We start from the raw sequence: 20,096 nt of genomic DNA, 5'->3' as shown, positions 1-20,096 counted from the left end.
CTTAGCTTATACATCAGTGAAACCATTCAACAAGAGGAAAAAATAATATTTTAAAAGCTTTTGGAAAGAAAATGATAGAACTGAAAAAAATTGCATGTATATTTTTAAAAATTTAAACTCAGATTTATAAATGGAACTAAAAATTGAATAATAATCAGTTTCACGTTTATGATGTGGTTTGACTATTTTTTATTTTGCAAAATACCAAGAATGAAATACTTACAGCTTTCCTAAGAAGTATGTAATCTAGGCGCCATATTTCACTGTTATCTTCTACAGGTCTTTCCATAAATATTTCTGGAGTCAACCACCATGCTGTGATATAAATTTCATATTGTGCATTATTAAGGATCTCAGCCACAGCTTTAAAGTAATTGGCACCATCAATAAACCTGAATTAATGAATCAGAAATGTATGTATTGCAGCTTATAGATAAGTAAGAAAAAAAATGTTTTAGGCAATTTCTATATTTATCAATAATATAATTTTGTTTTGTAATTTCATATATAATAGTAGGACAGAAATATTTCTTTGCTTACACAGCTCAGTTTACTGATTTTGAGATACTAGCAAGCAAAATAAATTAATGTGGTTATTTACTGAAATTTGGAATACTGATGATATTTAAACATTCAGATTTCTTTCTTATTTGCAAAGCAAAATAAATCAACTCAACAAGAAGTAAGACTTGTACATAATAAGTATATTTAAAACTCCTGAATAGTGATAGTGAGAAATACAGAAAATTTAAACAATTGCATTTTTCTTTTTTCTTTTTTTAAATTTATTGGTAGATATCAGATTTAATCTAAGACCCAATAGGATATCTAACACATTTGTCTATATAATATTGTCTATATGATGTGCAAAAAAATAAATTCAAGGAAGAAGTGTACAAACTTTAGGAGAAAATGGATGGGTAATATGTGAAAGTCTTTTTTATTTTATTTTTGGCTGATGCTGTATAAGCTTGCTTTCTTGCATCATATGCCTCTGTTAATGCTAATGTGCAGCAGTATCAAAAGCTTTCCTAAAATCTAAATATATGATATCAAAATTATTTTTTGCCTTTCTGACATTATAGTATCCAATCAAATTGGTCAGACAAGGCTTCCCTTAACAAACCCATGCTGTGTCTGAACTATAACTGCAGTCTTGTCTAGATGATCCTGCAGTACTTATTTAACCGGTTACTACAAAATCAGACCTGGGTTCGAGCCCATGACCACCAAATACGGAGGATGCGGACAGGTCAGGAAATGACCACCACATATCCCCAGAGCAATATGGCCTTAGTTGCAATTGCTCCTAAAAAAAAAAAAAAAACCCAAATAACAATAACAAACCAACAATACTCCAAAATTTTTCCTGGAACAGAAGTTAAACTAACAGGTCTGTTATTACTCGTGTTACCCTTTGATCACTCTTTGTGAATTTGGGATATATTTGCACATCTCCAGTCTGCAGGAAACTCCTCTGAGTCCAAAGATGCTCTCATAATCATTGGCTAAGGGTTTGCTTACTTCCTTTACTGCCTCCTATAATATAACTGGATAAATCCCATCCACCCAGGTGCCTTTCTTATGTTTAACGTCAACAATTTCTCCTCCACTGTGCTCTCATTCTTACAAAATCATTTGGCTCCCTGTTAGAGTTTGATAAGCTTCTGGCTTGCACTTCCCTAAAGAATTCCTCATGTGTAAATGTAGATGCAAAATACTCATTCAGTTTGTCAGCTACCTGAGCAGAATAACTGACAGTTGAACCTTGATACCAAATGGACCAAGTGATTCATCCCCTTCCTTCTAGAGTTACATAAGTAAAGAGGTCTTTGCTGTTTTCCTTTGCATCCTTTGCCAAAGATTTTTTGTAATCTACCTTAACTTACCTAACCTCCTTTGTGACGTGATTACAGACTAGCAAATATCTACTATAGGTTTCTGTGTCTTCTCATAATTTATATGCATCCCATGCATTTTTCTTCTCTGTCTGGGGGTCTCATTAGTTCATCTGACATCCATTTAGGCCTAAACCTTGAACAGCATTTCTTAGTTGGTATGAAAAGCCTAGTAGCATCCAAGATTACTTCCTTGAATGCTTCCCATTTAGAATTTTCTGTGGGTAACATCATTATTTGGTCACACTGTATAGATTTTAAAAACTATCTGAGACAACTGTAGTCACCTTTACAAAAGCAAAAAAACCCTTCCCTTTACCCATGATGGTAGTTACATCTTTAAATAAATCCCACATCAGTACATTATGATCACTGCCACCTAGTGGTTCCTTTATCTGCAGATTACTAATGCATGAATAATCACTGCTGATAATAAGATGAAGAGTATTACTATCTCTTCTTGCCTCTCAAACAGGCGCCTCCGTAGCCAGGTGGGAAGGAGCAGCAGTGCGTAGCACACGCTTCTTGATTAGACCGGGGTTCGAGCCCGTCACCACCAAATACGGAGGATGCGGAAAGGTCAGGGAATGAACACCGCATATCCCGGAGCAATATGGCCTTAGTTGCTAATGCTCCTAACAACAAACAACAACTGGCCTCTCAAACATGCTGCTGTAGAAAACAATCATCCAATAAATCCACAAAAGTCATGCAAGTGTATGTGTGTGAGTGACCAACCCACAAGTTCTAGTCAATATCTGGGAAGTTAAAATCCCCCATTATAAGACAATCTGATTTACTGTCCCTCTCAATTTCTCTGTACAGTTCATTGTACTCATCAGAGTCATTAAGCCTATAACACACTCCTATTCTCAATATTACCTGCTCAATGCTTATGTCACAACAAACTGACTCAACACTGCACTGTCTACCCATGTCAACTGGATGCACTTCCTCAGATTTTATGTGTTTATTAATGGCATAACCCCTCCTCCCTTACTATCCTGTCTATCCTTTTTGTACACATTGAATTCCCCAAATTCCAATTCTGCATTTCTTATATATTTCTTGTCTCCCTGACAGTGGAGTCACCGCCAATAACTAGTTCCTGTGGGACCAGTGCATTCTGCCCTTAAGATTGCCACTGTGTTGTCTCATGTACAAGAGTGAGCTCTTGCATTAAGTTGGGTAGCTGAGAGCTTGATGGGTCCCCATTTTAATTTCTTTGAAGACATCTACCCTACTCTTCAAACTCTCATAGATGCCCATCTAAATGCTGAGTTGGCGACAATTTCTTGACACTTTCTAGGTTCTTAGCCAGAATAATTTCTCCTATTGTTGGACATTCCGATTTTACCATCAGGGAACTTTGGAAACTTTGTACGATTTGTAAGGGATCAGGTTATATAAGAGGGCAAGACCATGGTATCATTTGATGTGGTATCCTTATGTACGTGTATTCCTATTGACCATTAGGTGAAATGTGCACGTGTGGCATTGGAGAAAGATGACACCCTAAGGAATAGGACTCCGTTAAGTGTGGAGGATATTTGTAGTGGAGTGGAGCTGTGTCTCTCGAGTACCACCATGGTATTTCAAACCACAATGTATAAGCAGGTTCACGGCACAGCAATGAGCTTCCCTATTAGTGCTGTCACAGCAAATTTAGCTATGGAGGAGCTCGAGTCCAGGATTTTTGATGGGTTGGTTCTCACCATGCTCGCATGGAAACAATGTTTCGATGATACGTTTGCAATTATTCGGAGGGGGAGCGATGATGAGGTGCTTGATTTCATCACTAGCTTCCCTCGTTTATTCAGTTCACCTTGGAGGTGGAAGTAGAGGGTACCCTCCCTTTCCTTGATGTGTTGGTATATAGGGAGGGCCCTAGAGTGAAAACCAGTGTGTATAGAAAACCCATGTGTCGGGGCCAATACACACACACACATTACAATATGGCCAAGCCAACCATCAAAAGAACAGCGTCATTACGGCATTATTGGATATGGGCTCGGTCCCAATGCAGTACCTCCAAGGATAGAAAAGAAGAAATTAAACGTGTCTCAGCAGATCTCAGATAATGCAGCTACCCCAGAGGATCATGGATAAATGTATCCAAGAAGCGGGGCATGGACGTAGCCATTTTCACCCATTGCCACCGCATACATTCCCTACTGTCCGGGCCTAACTGAGCATATAACTCAGATGTTGCACAACTGCCAGACACGCTGTGTGCAGCTACCAGGACAGAGATTATAGCTGTCATAGGTTAAGGACTCCATACCTATAGAATGTGTAAGTGGGGTCTTATATGAGATAATATGCCCAAATTGCAGGGAATGTTATGTTGGTGAAACAAAATGTCGGTTTAAAGATTGCATGGGGGAGCATATCAGTGCAATAAAGACCGCGGATTATGGGAGGTCTGCTGTGGCAGAGCATTTTTGGGAGGAGAACCATCAAATCTCTCCTGACGAAGCTGTTATCATTGACCGGGCCACAAATTTTGGGAGCGTAAGTGAATCGAAAGCTTGCGAATTTGCGCCTCTGAGAGTAACATTATTAATAGAGACAGGGGAATTCGGATTCATCCCCTCTTTGAAGCTGTGGTTCTTGGACGGGATGAACGGTTCCATCTGGCACACTCCCAAACCATTTCCAGTTCCAGTGTGCATGAGGAGAACACTGCCCATGTTCCTGTAGGAAGACGTGCTGTGAACCGTGAGCCTACTGATATTTAATGATGTACTGTACAATAAGCTTCACTGTTGAAAAAGGAGGCGAGGCAGACGCCTCTGAAACTTCGGTATTTTATTGCTTTTATCCGGTGTTTTATCTACATTATTTTATTTTATTGTATTTTTTTATATTTTTATTGTACAGGCAGGAATCTTATTTTATCAGTTTTACTGGTGTAATTGTACAATTCACTTTACTTATTTTACTTCATTTTTATTATTTTTATCTTAATACAACACAACTCTAATTCGTTTTATTTAATAAAAGTTTATAAGGGTTGGTGTAGGATCGTCAGCTATTGTGAACAAGCGTCTCAATTATTTTATAATACATAATGTAAAAATTATATAGCTAATGAATGGAAGATAAGAAAACAAGTAACTGTAAAATATCAAGACACACAATTATCTTGGCACATACAGATTACTGGAATGTTAATACTACTGCGTTTTTATGTACAAGCTTGTATAATAGAAAAATTTTTGGATTAAATTTTAAAGTGTCTGGAACACAACCAGAGTATCCGTCAGGGACAACAGTTAATGATATAGAACATTAATCTTTATAATAATGATATTAAGAACAGGCAGTATATGACAATGTTGAGAAAGCCAGAGAAAGAGAGACTGTAAGCCTCTATTAGCAAATGCATTTAGCCTATAACATAAATTAACATTTAAATATACACATAATAATGAGCTAATTATTATTATTATTAGTAGCAGTACTGGCAAATGATACAAGGAAACTTACAGAACATCAGCCAAAACACACACGCACATGCACACACAAGCAAGCACAATCCATCTAATCTGTTCTCTAGTAATATGCCTAATTCTTCGATAAATTTATTCAAGACCCCACTTGTACAAGGCTCATGGGGGTAGAATTTTTCTCAGCGTGGTCTGTGCTTGTTAACAGGAGAGATTGTTTCTACAGGGATGGGATGCACTTAATTAGAAAGGATGCAAGAATATCTGCTGATGGTATCGAGACAGTGTTAGGTGGGGTTGGAAAACTGCTAGCTTGGGGGGGATTCACAGACTAACAGATTAAAGGTAGCCATAAGCAGAGATGAAAGTAATTCATGTACTGCTTCTACTGGAATGAGAAGCAGCCTGCAAAGCGAGATACTGGGGATTTCAAAGGCTGCTGGGAGTCATCATGGAACAAATAAATACATGGGTTGTGTATACATTTGCATGTATACATTTGCATGTATACAAATAAATACATGGGTTGTGTATACAGGTGCATGTATACATTTGCATGAACACCAATGCTAGGAGTACAGTAAATAAATTTGATGAATTTGCAGTGCTGATTAAGACATCAAAAGTGGATATTGTTGGTGCAGAATTGGAATTTCGGGAGTTCAATGTGTACAGAAAGGATAGACTAGACAGGGCAGGAAGGGAGGAGGGGTCATGCTGTTAGTTAAGAAACACACAAAATCTAAGGAAGTGCATCCAATTGTCATTGGTGGACAATGCAATGTTGAGTCAGTGTTGTGTGACATAAGCACTGGGAAAGGGAAAATGATGTTTGTTAGTTAGTTTGTTATTTGGTTTTTAGGAGCATTAGCAACTAAGGCCATATTGCCTCCGGGGATATGCGGTGGTAATTCCCTGACCTTTCCGCATACTCCGTATTTGGTGGTGACGGGCAGGGAAAATGAGAGTAGGTGTCTGTTATAGGCCTTATGAATCAGATGAGTATAATGAGCAATTGTGCAGAGAAACAAAGCTGGCCAGTACATCAGAATGTCTTATAATGGAGGATTTTAACTTTCCAGATATTGACTGGAACTTGTGGGTTGGTCACTTGCACACTAGCAAGACTTTTGTGGATTTATATGATGACTGTTTTCTACAGCAACATGTTCGAGAGGAAACCAGAGGTAGTAATACTCTTGATCGGATTATCAGCAATGATTCTTCAAGAGTTAAGAATCTGCAGATAAAGGAACCCCTGGGCAGCAGTGATCACAGTGTACTGATGTGGGATTTACTTAAAGACGTAATTACTATCAGGAGTAAGGGGTTTTGCTTTCGTAAAGGTCTACAGTGGTCTCAGAGAGTTTTTAAATTCTATACAGTTGGATCAACAGATGATGTTACCAATGGTGAATTCTAAATGGGAAAGCCTTCATGGACTTAATCTTGGAGAGTACTATGCTTTTCATACCAACTAAGAAATACTATTCAAGGTTTAGGCCTAAATGGATATCGGATGGATTATTGCAGCATGTGGCGGAGAAGACAAATGCATGGGATGAATATAAATTATCAGCCAACACAGAAGCTTAGGGCAGATATAAGCTAGTCTGTAATCAAGTCACAAAGGAAGTTAGGCAGGCGAAGGCAGATTAGGAGAAATCTCTGGCAAAGGATGCAAAGAAAACCAGCAAAGACGTCTTTACTTATATAAACTCTAAAATGAAGGGGATGAATCAGATTGGTCCACTTGATATCAATGGTTTGACTGTAGATGATCATTCTCAGATAGCTACCAAACTAAATGAGTATTTTGCATTTACATTCACACATGAGGAGTTATTCAAGGAGGAGAGGGCCAGATGTTTATCAAACTCTAACAGGGAGTTAAATTATTTTATAATAACTGAGAGCAAAGTGGAGAAGAAATTGTTGAAGTTAAATATAAGAAAGGCACCTGGGGTAGATGAGATCTATCCAGTTATATTAAAGGAAGTGGCAAAGGAAGTAAGCAACCTCTTAGCCATAATTAGGAGAGCATCCTTGGACTTGGGGGAAATCCCACAGACTGGAGATGCACAAATGTATCTCCAATTCACAAAAGGGAAATCAAAGGGTGACACAAGTAATTACAGAACTCTTAGTTTAACTTCTGTTCCAAGGAAAATAATGAAGTCATTGCAGGATCATCTAGAGAAGACAGCAGTAATAATACAGACACAGCATGAGTTTGTTAAGGGGAAGTCTTGTTTGACAAATTTGATTCGATACTATGATGTGGTCATAAAGGAATTGGATGCAAAGAATAATTTTGATATCATATATTTGGATTTTAGGAAAGCTTTTGATACTGTGGCATCCAATAAATTGTAGCACAAATTGGAGCTGTTGTTGTTGTTGTTATTTGGTTTTTAGGAGCATTAGCAACTAAAGCCATATTGCTCCGGGGATATGCGGTGGTAATTCCCTGACCTTTCCGCATCCTCCGTATTTGGTGGTCATGGACTTAAACCCTGGTCTAATCAAGAAGCGTGTGCTACGCACTGCCGCTCCTGCCCACCTGGCTACGGAGCCGCCGCAAACAAATTGGAGCAGTATGGCATTAAGGGCAAGTTGCGACAATGGATAAAAGGATGGTTGAGTGGGAGAGGACAGAGAGTTGTTATCAATTTACACTGCTCTTCGTGGACTAATGTTATTATGGAGTCCCCCAGATTCAGTGTTGGGCCCATTGTTTTTTTTGATATTTATCAATGGTATTGATGAAGGTATGTCAGAGTTAATGTCTAAGTTTGTAGACAATACAAAGGTTGGCAGGGTTGTTAATGACAGTAATGATAGTATGCTACTGCAACGTAAGGTAAGGTAAGGGTTTCAAATCCACATGTTGTTCAAGTTTTGCAGCTCCCGCAAACGCCAAGTTTTTAATTATATTTAGCTGCTTTATTGACTTAATTGTTAGATTAAATTATTTTCTATAAGTAGCTTATAGACCTAGTGAAGCTCCTTGATTTATTTTGAATTTAGATAGTGTGATTTGGAAAGTAAATAATATCTCGTGTCCGCAGATTAACCATTCGTAACTTGCCACCATTGTTATACGATACAACGTGTGCACCGAACTCGATAGCATAAGGTTTAACAGAAAACTAGATAGCGAGTATAGAGTATCAATTAATCAGCAAAATTTATAAATCTTATTAAATTTCATTGTCAATTGTTATTGACAATGAAATAATTATAGTGACCTAGTTTTAACAAACGTAACATCATAAATTAATACATATAAGTTTACGGGGAAAATAAAGTCATATAATGTAACTCAGAGATAATATTTGATACTGAAATACATACATATAGTGTTATAACTGAATTGGGATATAAGTTTGGGTTATATTTTGTATTGGAATTTTATTGAACTTCAATAGAAATCATGACTCAGAGCAGAGCAGCAAAGCAAAAGGCTCAAACTAATGGAAGTGCTGTGGCTCAGAGGTGAACTGAGGGGAACTGTGATTCAGAGTGGTAGTCCTCTGAATCACAGTCTATTGAAATGCACTGCTTGTTTGATGTTTGTAGAGCAATCACGAATGGGACATGATATTGCCAAGGGGAATGTCTTTGTGTGTGTGCACGATGTAAGGAGTGTGAGGAAATCAAGTACCAACTCAGCATTGTTACGGGCTTATATGAGAGCTTGAAGGAGAGGGTGGATGCCCTCAAAGGATTTAAATTGAGGTGCCCATCAAGCTCTCAGCTGCCCACATCAATGCCAGAACTTGCACTTGAACATCATGCAACACAGTGGCAACGCCCAATACAGAATGCGCTGGTCCCAAAGGAACTAGTTGTTGTCGGTGACTCTATTGTCAGGGAAACATATTGTGCAAAAAGAATAGATGGAACAGGACCATGGTATGTCTTCCAGGGGCAAAGGTTGATGACGTTGCAGAGCAGATATCATATTTTAAGGGCACAAAGGGTGATATTGTATACACGTTGGCACTAATGATATTAAGAGTAGTAGACTGGCGGAATTATTTAACAAGTACAAGTCAATGCTGGAAAAAAGCCGTGAGTTAGGGTTGAATTTGAAAGTGTCTGCAATTCTGCCCAGACACAATAGGAGGGAGTATATGATGAGATCCTTGTCAACCAATTCGGCCTTGGAGAGATTGTGCAAAGCTCGAGGTGTAGAATTTTTCTCAGCCTGGTCTGTGCTTTTTAACAGGAGAGACTGCTTCTACGAGGATGGGATACACTTAAATAGAAAGAGTGCAAGAATATTTGTTGATGCTATTGAGGCAGAGTTAGGTGGGTCGGAAAACTGCTAGCTTGGGGGGATACACGGACTAATAGATTAACAGTAGCTGCTGGCAGAGGTGAAAGTGATTCTTGCACTGCTTCTATTGAAATGCAATTGAGCAGCAGCCTTGAAAGCAAGACAGTGGGGATTTCCAGGACTGCTGGGAGACATAGTAGAACAAGTAAATACATGGGCTGTGTTAGGGTAACTAAGTATATGCAGGTATATGTATACTTGCATGTACAACAATGCTAGGAGTATAGTTAATAAATTCAATGAGCTTGAAGTGCTAGTCAAGACATCAAAGGCAGATATTGTTGGGATATCAGACGTGGTGTCATAAGCAGTGCAGAATTGGAATTTGGGGAGTACAATGTGTATAGAAAGGATAGATGGGACAGGAGGGGGGGGGTTATGCTGTTAGTTAAGAAACACAAAATATACGGAAGTGCATCCAATTGATATTGGTGGACAATGCAATGTTGAGTCTGTTTGGTGTGACATAAGCACTGGGAAAGGAAAAATGAGAGTGGGTGTGTGTTATACGCCTAATGAATTTGATGAGTATAATAAGCAATTGTGTGGAGAAATAGAGTGGGCCAGTAAATCAGAGTGTCTCATAATGAGGGATTTTAATTTCCCAGAGATTGACTGGAATTTGTGGGTTGGTCACTAACACACTAGCAAGGCTTTTGTGGATTTATTGGATGATTGTTTTCTACAGCAGCTTGTTTGGGAGGCAAGTAGAGTGAGTAATACTCTTGATCTGCATTATAAGTAGTGATTCTTCATGCATTAAGAATCTGTAGATAAAGAAACCACTAGGTGGCAGTGATCACAGTGTGGTGAAATGGGATTTACTCAAAGAGGTAACTACCATCAAGTAAAAGGTAAAGGGAAGGCTTTTTGTGTTCGTAAAGGTGACTATGGTGGTCTGAGACAGTATTTAAATTCTATATGGTGGGACTGACTGATGATATACAAATTCAAAATGGGAAGCGTTCAAAGAATTAATTTTGGAAGTTTCTAGGCTTTTCATACCAACTAAGAAATATTGTTCAAGATTTACGCCTAAATGGATGTCAGATGAAGTAATTAGACTTGTGACAGAGAAGAAAAATGCATGGGATACATATAAATTAACAGGTGACACAGAAGCCTATGATAGATATAAGCTAGTCTATAACCAAGTCACAAAGGAGGTTTGGCGGGTGAAGGCAGATTATGAGAAATCTTTGGCAATGAATGCGAAGAAAAACAGCAAAGAGTTTTTTACTTATATAAACTCTAGAAGTAAGGGGATGAATAAGATTGATCCACTTGATATCGATGGTTCAACTGTTGATGATCCTGCTCAGGTAGCTAACAAACTAAATGAATATTTTGCATCTATATTCATACATGAGGAGTTATTCAGGGAGGGGAATGCCACAGGTGTATTAAACTTTGGCAGTAAACTAGATAATCTTGTAATAACTGAGAGTAAAGTGGAGGAGAAATTGTTGAAGATAAACATAAGAAAGGCACCTGGGGTGGATGGAATCTATCCAGTTATATTAAAGGAGGTGGCAAAGGAAGTAAGCAAACCCTTAGCCATAATTATGAGAGCTTCCCTGGACTCAGGGGAGGTACCCATGGGCTGGAGATGTGCAAATATGATCCCTATCCACAAAGGAGGTTAAAACGGAGACACAGATAATTACAGATCTGTTAGTTTAACTTCTGTTCCAGGGAAATGAATGGAGGCACTTGTTAAAGAAGCATTGCAGGATCATCTAGACAAGACTTCAGTTATAGCTCGGACACAGCATGGTTTTGTTAAGGGGAAGTCTTGCCTGACCAATTTGATTGGATACTATGATGCAGTCACAAAAGAACTGGATGCAGGGAATAACTTTGATATTATATACTTGAATATTAGAAAGGCTTTTGATACTGTTGCACATGGAAGACTGCTGCACAAATTGGAGCAGTGTGGCATTGGAGGCAAATTGCTGCTATGGATAAAGGGAGTGGGAGAAGAAGACAGAGAGTGGTAATCAATGGACACTGCTGTTCGTGGACTAATGTGGAGTACCTCATGGTTCAGTGTTGGGTCCATTGTTATTTTTTGTATTTATAAATGATATATCAGGCTTAATGTCCAAATTTGCAGACAATATGAAGGTTGGCAGGGTGGTTAATGGCACTAATGGCAGTACGCTGCTGTAACAGGATCTAGAAAAGTTGAGCAGATGGGCTGAGAGATGGCAAATGAAGTTTAACATTGGCAAATGTAAAGTACTACATATAGGAAGCAGTAACCCCAGAGTAACATATCAACTCTGTGGTACTACACTGACAGTGGTAGAGAATGAAAAGGACCTGGTGGTAATTGTGCAGGCAGATATGTTTTCTAAGCAGTGCAGGAATTTTTCTAACAGGGATAAGGAGGTGATTATCCCCTTGTATAAGGCAATAGTCAAGCCACACCTTTAGTACTGGAGACAGTCTGCAAGAGTAGCTCATGGTGTTTTGTCAATGGTATACAGGAATTTTTCTAACAGGGATAAGGAGGTGATTATCCCCTTGTATAAGGCAATGGTCAAGCCACACCTTGAGTACTGGAGGCCTCATTTTAAGAAGGATATAGAGCTGTTGGAACAGGTACAGAGAAGGGTAACAAGATTAGTGAATGGATTGCTCTTACAAAGAAAGGCTTAAGATTTGCAAATTACAGTGTCTGGAGACTGGGCACCTGTGGGATGATCTGATTGAGGTGTGTAAAGCCTTGAATGGTTTGAGCATGATCAATGCTGATGGGATTCTTCCTCTTGCTCAGAATAATCACCTGAGAGGACATAAATTCAAATTGAGGAAATACGGTTGTAAGATAGATGCGTGGAAGTTTGCCTTTCTGCACATTTATCCTACAACCTAATGATGATATTATCGGGAAGTGGGACTTCCCGATAATATCATCATTTGTCTCAATAAGAGAGGAAAAACTGTTAAAATATTGATTTTACATATTTTTAATTAATTCTTATTGGAATTAATGGATGTGTTAAAAATTAATTCTATTAACAAGAGAAAAATGAGAAAGTCTAAAGGCATTTTGTTCATTACTGAGTAATGAAGGAAAGAAAATGCTTGTTGAGAAAAAAAATGGTTGCAATTTTTCTCAAAATTTCCAGAAGCAAATAATTTGTCTCAAATTGTAAACTCCATATTAAGCATTCCACATTTAAATGCTTCATCAGAAAGAGTTTTCAGCTTAATAAAAACTGCTTGGCAGAAAGAGAGGAACCGTCTTTTATTAGAAAATTTAGAAGCCAAACTTATGGTGAAAGAAAACTTTTTAAAATCTTCGGAAGGGGAAGAAATTTTAAAACTAGTGAAATCTAAAGAAAAATATATAAAGTAAAAGTAGTCTTCCTTGCTATTTTTAAAATAACTCTTATAAATAATATTATAGTTTATATAGGACAAATACATATTAACAACAATCATATAACAAATAAATACTATGATTGATTGATTGATTAAAAAATGCATTTTAATTGTAATTTTATATTTTTCTTTTACTTTTTGAAGGAAAAAATGCTGTACTACACATTTCGTTTTAAGTTGTCCCATTTACCAGTTTTCGAAACATGGCTACCCTGCTTTAAAAGTTTATATGATATATCATATGGCAGTGTTTGGTTGCACAGTATTAGGAAAAACTGTTGTACAGATATTGCTTTTAACTTGTCAGAATGGCCAAGTACAGAAGTAGGGAAATATAATTATTAAATAATTAACAGAAAGGATAAACTAAATTTAATAATGTTTAGTTTAAAAATTAGAAGGAAATTAGGGATAATACATCATTAAAGAGGGTGTCTGTCAATGAATTGCAACAAGAACCACTGTGAATGCTTTGCAGAATAACATGCCTTACATGGGGATAATCAAGGACAATTCCCCTGTTAGTCACAAGCTCATCAATTATACAGCATGTGTCATTTATTCAAAGGTCAGCCTAATATAAATTTCTAGGTCAAGGTGATTATTTTCCTTTGTTCTAATGTAAGGACTGTACCAAATTTAAATTAAAACTTGGTGTATTATTAGGTGAAATTGAGGTACTAAAAGAAAGGATTGAACAGCCTACAGACCAGTAAAACTGGGAACTCATCAAGGACTCAAGTATTTAGACAATCATCAGTTATGAAGGTAATGTCCTTGCAATCAAGCCTCAGAACAGAATAGTCAGGTGCATAATTGATGCATTTAAAAAGGATTTAATTCTATTGTTCAGACTGATGATTTTACTAGACGGTTGTTAATTTTTAAGGCAGATAAGAAGCATATCTAGGGACAAATAACATTAAGCAACAACAAACTGATAACTTGCTGGATAGGGGTAAGATTAAAAAGTGCTTTGAGTTAGGTTAGAAAGTGCTTATGTCTGCAGTTTTGCCCACAGATAATAGGAGGGACTATATGCCAAGCCTTGAAAATTAACTCAACTTGAGGAACTCTGTAAAGCTTTATAGAAGAAAATTTTTATATGTGGACTCATCTAATAGATAGAATCTGTTTTGTAAAGATGGAATACATTTGCAAAAAGTTTTGCCAATATTACTGAGCAACACCAAGTAGAAATTTCTTTGAGCCTTAAGAGCTCAAAAAAACTAAAAGTAAATCAAAGTAATCAAATAAATTAAAAGTAAGTCAAAGTAATCACTGCACACATCTCAAGAGTTCTTGAGTTGTATGAGGTCTCAAAAGCTGAAATCAGAAAGATGTGCAAACGGTAGTGATGTTTTAAACAAACAGAAAACTAAAGACAAAACAGGCTTAAATGACTTCAAGGATATGTCAGAGTTATAAACAATACAAGAACACTTAATCTTAACTGTGTCTACAGTAATGTTAGGAGCGTTGTTAATAACATGAGTGAGAATGAACTGTTGGTTAGGACAACTAATGCTGACATAACAGGGCTAAACAAAAACTTGTTATTCACTATGTCATGTACACTATCCTCCTAAAAGTATATGTATATTAATATTTCATAATTCACTAGAACTTCTGATAAAGGTGATTCAGAATAGTATATAAGGAAGGCATATGAGCCACAGATGTTAGCTGTTCCTGTCATTATGTAGAGCTGATCAGACTAATTTCGAGATGGCACATTGCTGATTTTCCAATTTATGCAACTGCTAACAGCTTAAACCATCAGAAATTTTATCATGACATGGAAACATGATAGCCACCACTGTCCAGACATGCACTGGAAGACCAAGGAAGCTCACCTCCAATGTGACCAGAGGCTACTTGGAAGGGAAGGATGATAATCTCGTCAGACGTCTGTGCAAAACATCAACCAAGAGTTTAAGGTGTCAAAAAAGTCTGTATGAATGTGCTACACTGTCCAGTCAAAATATTATGGCCACATTGTTTTAGCAACCAGCCATTGCTTGCAACTTGGTAGAACATGCCATAGTGAGAGCCAGTAAATGTGATACTGCAGGTTCGTGGCATGTGGTCCATATGAAATAATTGATCGACAGGGCACAGGATTGATCCGACAAACTTCAATCATCATCATCATCATCATGAACTTGGTCCGGCTAAGGTCTTTTAAGACCTGTTCTGTTGTAGCTCGCCATTGTTCTGTGAGCTTGATCTCGCCATTGTTGTCTTGGTCGACCAACATCTCTCTTGCCTGTAGGTTTGTAGTTAAAGGCTAATTTTGGGATTCGGTCTGGGTTCATTCTTTCTATGTGGCTGATCCATTTTTCCTGATACCGTTTTATGTCATTTACTATGTTATCTACTTTTAATTGTTATGGGCCTATATGAGAGCTTGAAGGACAGGGTGGATGCCCTCGAAGGATTAAAAGTGAGGGGCCCATCAAGCTCTCAGCTGCCCACACCAATGCCAGAGCTTGCACTTGGTCATCACGCAACACAACGGCAGCCCCCAAGGCAGAATGCGCTGGTCCCAAAGGAACTAGTAGTTGGTGACTCTATTGTCAGGGAAACGGGAAACATGCTTTGTAAAAAGGATAGGTGGAACAGGACCAGGGTATGTCTGCCAGGGGCAAAGGTTGATGACGTTGTAGAGCGGATATCGTCTTTTAAGGGCACAAAAGGTGATATAGTTGTACACGTTGGCACTAATGATATTAAGAGTAGGAGACAGACGGAATTACTTAACAAGTACAGGTCACTGTTGAAAAAAATCCGTGAATTAGGGTTGAATTTGAAAGTGTCTGCAATTCTGCCCAGACACGATAGGAGGGAGTATATGATGAGAGCCTTGTCGATCAATTCGGCCCTGGAAATACTATGATTTTTAGTGTTTCTCACCAACCATGAAATAAAACGAAAGACGAAAAACCCAAATTTTAAAATATTTAATATTTACAATAAATTATTTACAAACAAAATACCATATTACTGATAGTAATTTTAAAATAAGACAACTGTGATATACAGGATAATAATAAAATACCGAATTTAAAATGCAATAAAATATACTAGGTTAAATATACTACGATCTTTGAGACGCCGTTTTGTTTCTCCCACATAACACTCCCCACATTCCGGGCATTTAATACTGTATACGACCCCAGTTATATTTTCATTTAAGACAGGGTCCTTCACCTGTGACACGATTGTGTGCAGCTTCCTGCCTGGGAGCTGTACACAACATGTCTGGTAATTCCTTAATACGCGAGCTAAACGCTCGGATAAACCCGGATAGTAGGGAATGTATGCGGTGGCTATTGGCATGAAGGACTCACTTCTACTCTACCCTCCACTAATGTATTTCTCTATGATCCTCCGGGGGTAGCCACACTTCCAAAGATCCGCCGTAACACGTTCATACTCCAAGTTTCTATCCTCTGAGGTATCATTCATACTCCAAGTTTCTATCCGCATACATTCCCTACTATCCGGGTTTATCCGAGCGTTTAGCTCGCGTATTAAGGAATTATCAGACACGTTGTGTGCAGCTCCCAGGCAGGAAGCTGCACACAATCATGTCACAGGTGAAGGACCCTGTCTTAAATGAAAATATAAGTGGGGTCGTATACAGCATTAAATGCCCGGAATGTGGGGAGTGTTATGTGGGAGAAACAAAACGGCGTCTCAAAGATCGTCTGGGGGAGCACACAAATGCGATAAGAAATGCAGACTATGGTAAATCCGCCGTAGCTGAACATTTCTGGGAGAAGCAACATCAAATCTCCCCAGATGAAGCGGTCATCACTGATCGGGCGCATAGATTTTGGGACCCCAAGTGGCTCGAGAGCTTGCGAATTAGTTCTACTGAGAAAAATATAAATAGAGATAGGGGCACACGCATTCATCCCCTCTTTGAGGCGGTAATCCTTGGAGGGGATGAACGTTTTTGCCTGAAACACTCCTGAGCCACTTCCGGTTCTGACGGGAACAGTACACGTTCACGTGAGGCGCACCATGAACCTGCTGGTATTTAATGATGCACCGCAGAATAGAAGTACACTGTTGAGAAAGAAGGCAGAAGCCTTTGAAAGCTTCAGTTAGTATTTTAGCACTTTTAACCTAGTATATTTTATTGCATTTTAAATTCGGTATTTTATTATTATCCTGTATATCACAGTTGTCTTATTTTAAAATTACTATCAGTAATATGGTATTTTGTTTGTAAATAATTTATTGTAAATATTAAATATTTTAAAATTTGGGTTTTTCGTCTTTCGTTTTATTCCATGGTTGGTGAGAAACACTAAAAATCATAGTATGAGTATACCCAACCCCAGAGGCTTATTTGAAGGCCCTGGGAAGATTGTGCAAGGCTCAAGGGGTAGAATTTTTTTCAGCCTGGTCTGTACTTGTTAACAGGAGGGACTGCTTCTACAGGGATGGGATACGCTTAAATGGAAAGGGTGCAAGAATGTTTGCTGATGCTATCGAGGCAGTGTTAGGTGGGTCGGAAAACTGATAGATTGGGGGGGGATACAAAGACTAATAGATTAACAGTAGCCACTGGCAGAGGTGAAAGTGATTCTTGCACTGCTTCTATTGGAATGAGCCGCAGCCTGGAAAATAAGATGCAGGATATTTCAGAGACTGCTGGGAATCATTGGGGTACAAGTAAACACATGGGTTGTGTTACGGTAGCTAAGAAAAAGAACAGGTGCATGTATACTTGCATGTACACCAATGCTAGGAGTTTAGTTGATGAATTTGAGGTATTGCTCAAAACATCAAAGGCAGATATTGTGGGGATTTCAGAGACGTGGTGTCACACAGATATAAGGAATGTAGAAATGGAATTTGGGGAGTACAATGTCTACAGAAAGGATAGACAGGATAGGAAGGGAGGAGGGGTTATGCTATTAGTTAAGAAATACATAAAATCCAAGGAAGTGAAGCCAGTCGACATTACTGTTGAGTCAGTTTGGTGTGACATAAGCATTGGGAGATCAAAATTGAGAGTAGGAGTGTGCTATAGGCCTAATGACTCTGATGAGTATAATAAGAAACTGTACAGGGAAATAGAGTGGGCCAGTAAATCAGAGAGTCTTATAATGGGGAATTTTAATTTCCCAGATATTGACTGGAATTTGGGGGCTGGTGACTCACACACTAGCAAGGCTTTTGTGGATTTATTGGATGATTGTTTTCTACATCAGCATGTTCGGGAAGCAACTAGAGGGAGTAATACTCTTGATTTGATTATCAGTAGTGATTCTTCATGCATTAAGAATCTGCAGGTAAATGAACCACTAGGTCGCAGTGATCACAGTGTGCTGAAGTGGGATTTACTCAAAGAGGTAAAGGAGCCTTTTTTGCGTAAATTGATTACTATTCCTGTTTCCCAATCTTTTGGTATCTGTTGCTTATGTCATATGATGTTAAATAATTTTAGTAGTGCGTTTTTTTAGTAAGGTGCCCCCATATTTAAATAGTTCTGACAAACTTCAAAAAAAGGGATAATTGTTGGGTATTGGTTGAAGGGTAGCAGTATTATGGAAACTGAAAAACCTTGTGAGATGTTTGTGGAGTGTAGTAGTTAAGGTATTCCAAGAGTGGATAGATGGTGGACAAAGCAGCAATTGCTGGGCCAGTGACAGGTACCCATGTTTCACTGATGGTTGTGGTAAATGCAAACTGTTTGCCGTGACTGCCCACCTGCTTTGTGTAAGCCAACACATGGAAAACAGTGGAACAGCTGACCATGGACTTTAACTAGGGGATAACTAGTGGTGTTTGTTGCACGATCCAACAAACCCTCCTCCGTATGGGCCACTGGAGTAGGTGCCTGGTCAAAAAAATTTGCTTATGGCCACCCACTGCCAACGATGCCTAAAGTTTGCATCTGAATGGCATCATGGATCCTTGATGACTAAAGCAAATTGATCTTTTCTGGTGTATCATATTTCCGGCTATGTGTATGGATAGTAGATGGAGAGCATGGTGACAAACTGCAGAGAACAATCACTCTGATGTCCTGGTACAACAGAAACAACAGAAGGAGGGTGGTGGCAATGTTTTGGTATTGGGGTCTTTTCCAGGGAATCTCTTGGAACCTTCATACCCCTAGACTGCACTTTGAATGCTAAAAACCATCTATCCAACCTCCATACCCCTAGACTGCACTCTGAATGCTAAAAATCACCTATCCAACCTTCATACCCCTAGACTGCACTCTGAATGCTAAAAACCACCTATCCATTATGGATGATGAGGTGCACCCCTTCATGGTTACTGTCTTCCCAGATGGCACAGGTGTGTTCCAACAGGATAATGTGTCCTGCATGTTGCTGGTATTGTGTGTGAGAGGGGGTGGGGGTTTCACCAAACATGAAAGTGACTTCCAAGTGCTAATTTCCTTCCTTTCATGCCTCAGCAGATTAAGTTAAACATTTGGTATCTCTTATCCACAAATGCAATGCTTATGTTCAAGAATTGTTTACATTGTAACATGCTATCTGAAATCTCAATTTCATCTTCTAACTGAAAGTAGCTAATCAACTCCCATCCAAGCTTCCCTGCAATAGGACCTTATGGTATCCCCGACTGCTGCCTCAAAATCAGCAGTTTTTTCTTTCTAGACATCTTTATAAATCTTCATAACCAAACTCTCAAGCTTACATACCTCCATTCTAGAAATGCTACAGAGTTACTCCTGTCCCCAAGTGTGCAAAACCACAGAAGCCAAACTACTTCAGGCATACCTTTATTTGCTCCAATTTCCTAAGTCTTTTAGATAAAATTCTCTTGAAACTTTCTAGGCAAATTTTTGCTTCTAGATGAGCTTCCATTCACTATGGCAGCTAAGCACATTCAACTGAAGCATATCTTCTTCAATTCAATTCCATGATTTATGCAACTTGGCAGAAAAAGGAAAATCTGCACTGCTGCTTCCTTAATATCACCACTACCTTCAACTCTATTGCTGTTGGT

General features: G+C 38.5%; 1 protein-coding gene across 1 annotated transcript in view; it reads right to left on the bottom strand.

Moving 5' to 3' along the window:
* LOC150076348 (phospholipase D1-like) overlaps positions 1-20,096 on the bottom strand; it is a 601,970-nt gene that overhangs the window by 363,349 nt on the left and 218,525 nt on the right. Inside the window, exon 11 of the mRNA XM_090387327.1 lies at positions 224-392. Within this exon, the coding sequence (XP_090243453.1) occupies positions 224-392 (169 nt within the window). The remainder of the gene's footprint in view (positions 1-223; positions 393-20,096) is intronic.

Source organism: Mastigoproctus giganteus, chromosome 13 (genome assembly GCF_048544385.1).
Source record: "Mastigoproctus giganteus isolate SK-2022 chromosome 13, ASM4854438v1, whole genome shotgun sequence".
Classification (NCBI taxonomy): domain Eukaryota; kingdom Metazoa; phylum Arthropoda; class Arachnida; order Uropygi; family Thelyphonidae; genus Mastigoproctus; species Mastigoproctus giganteus.
This window is presented reverse-complemented; position numbering and strand designations above follow the sequence as displayed.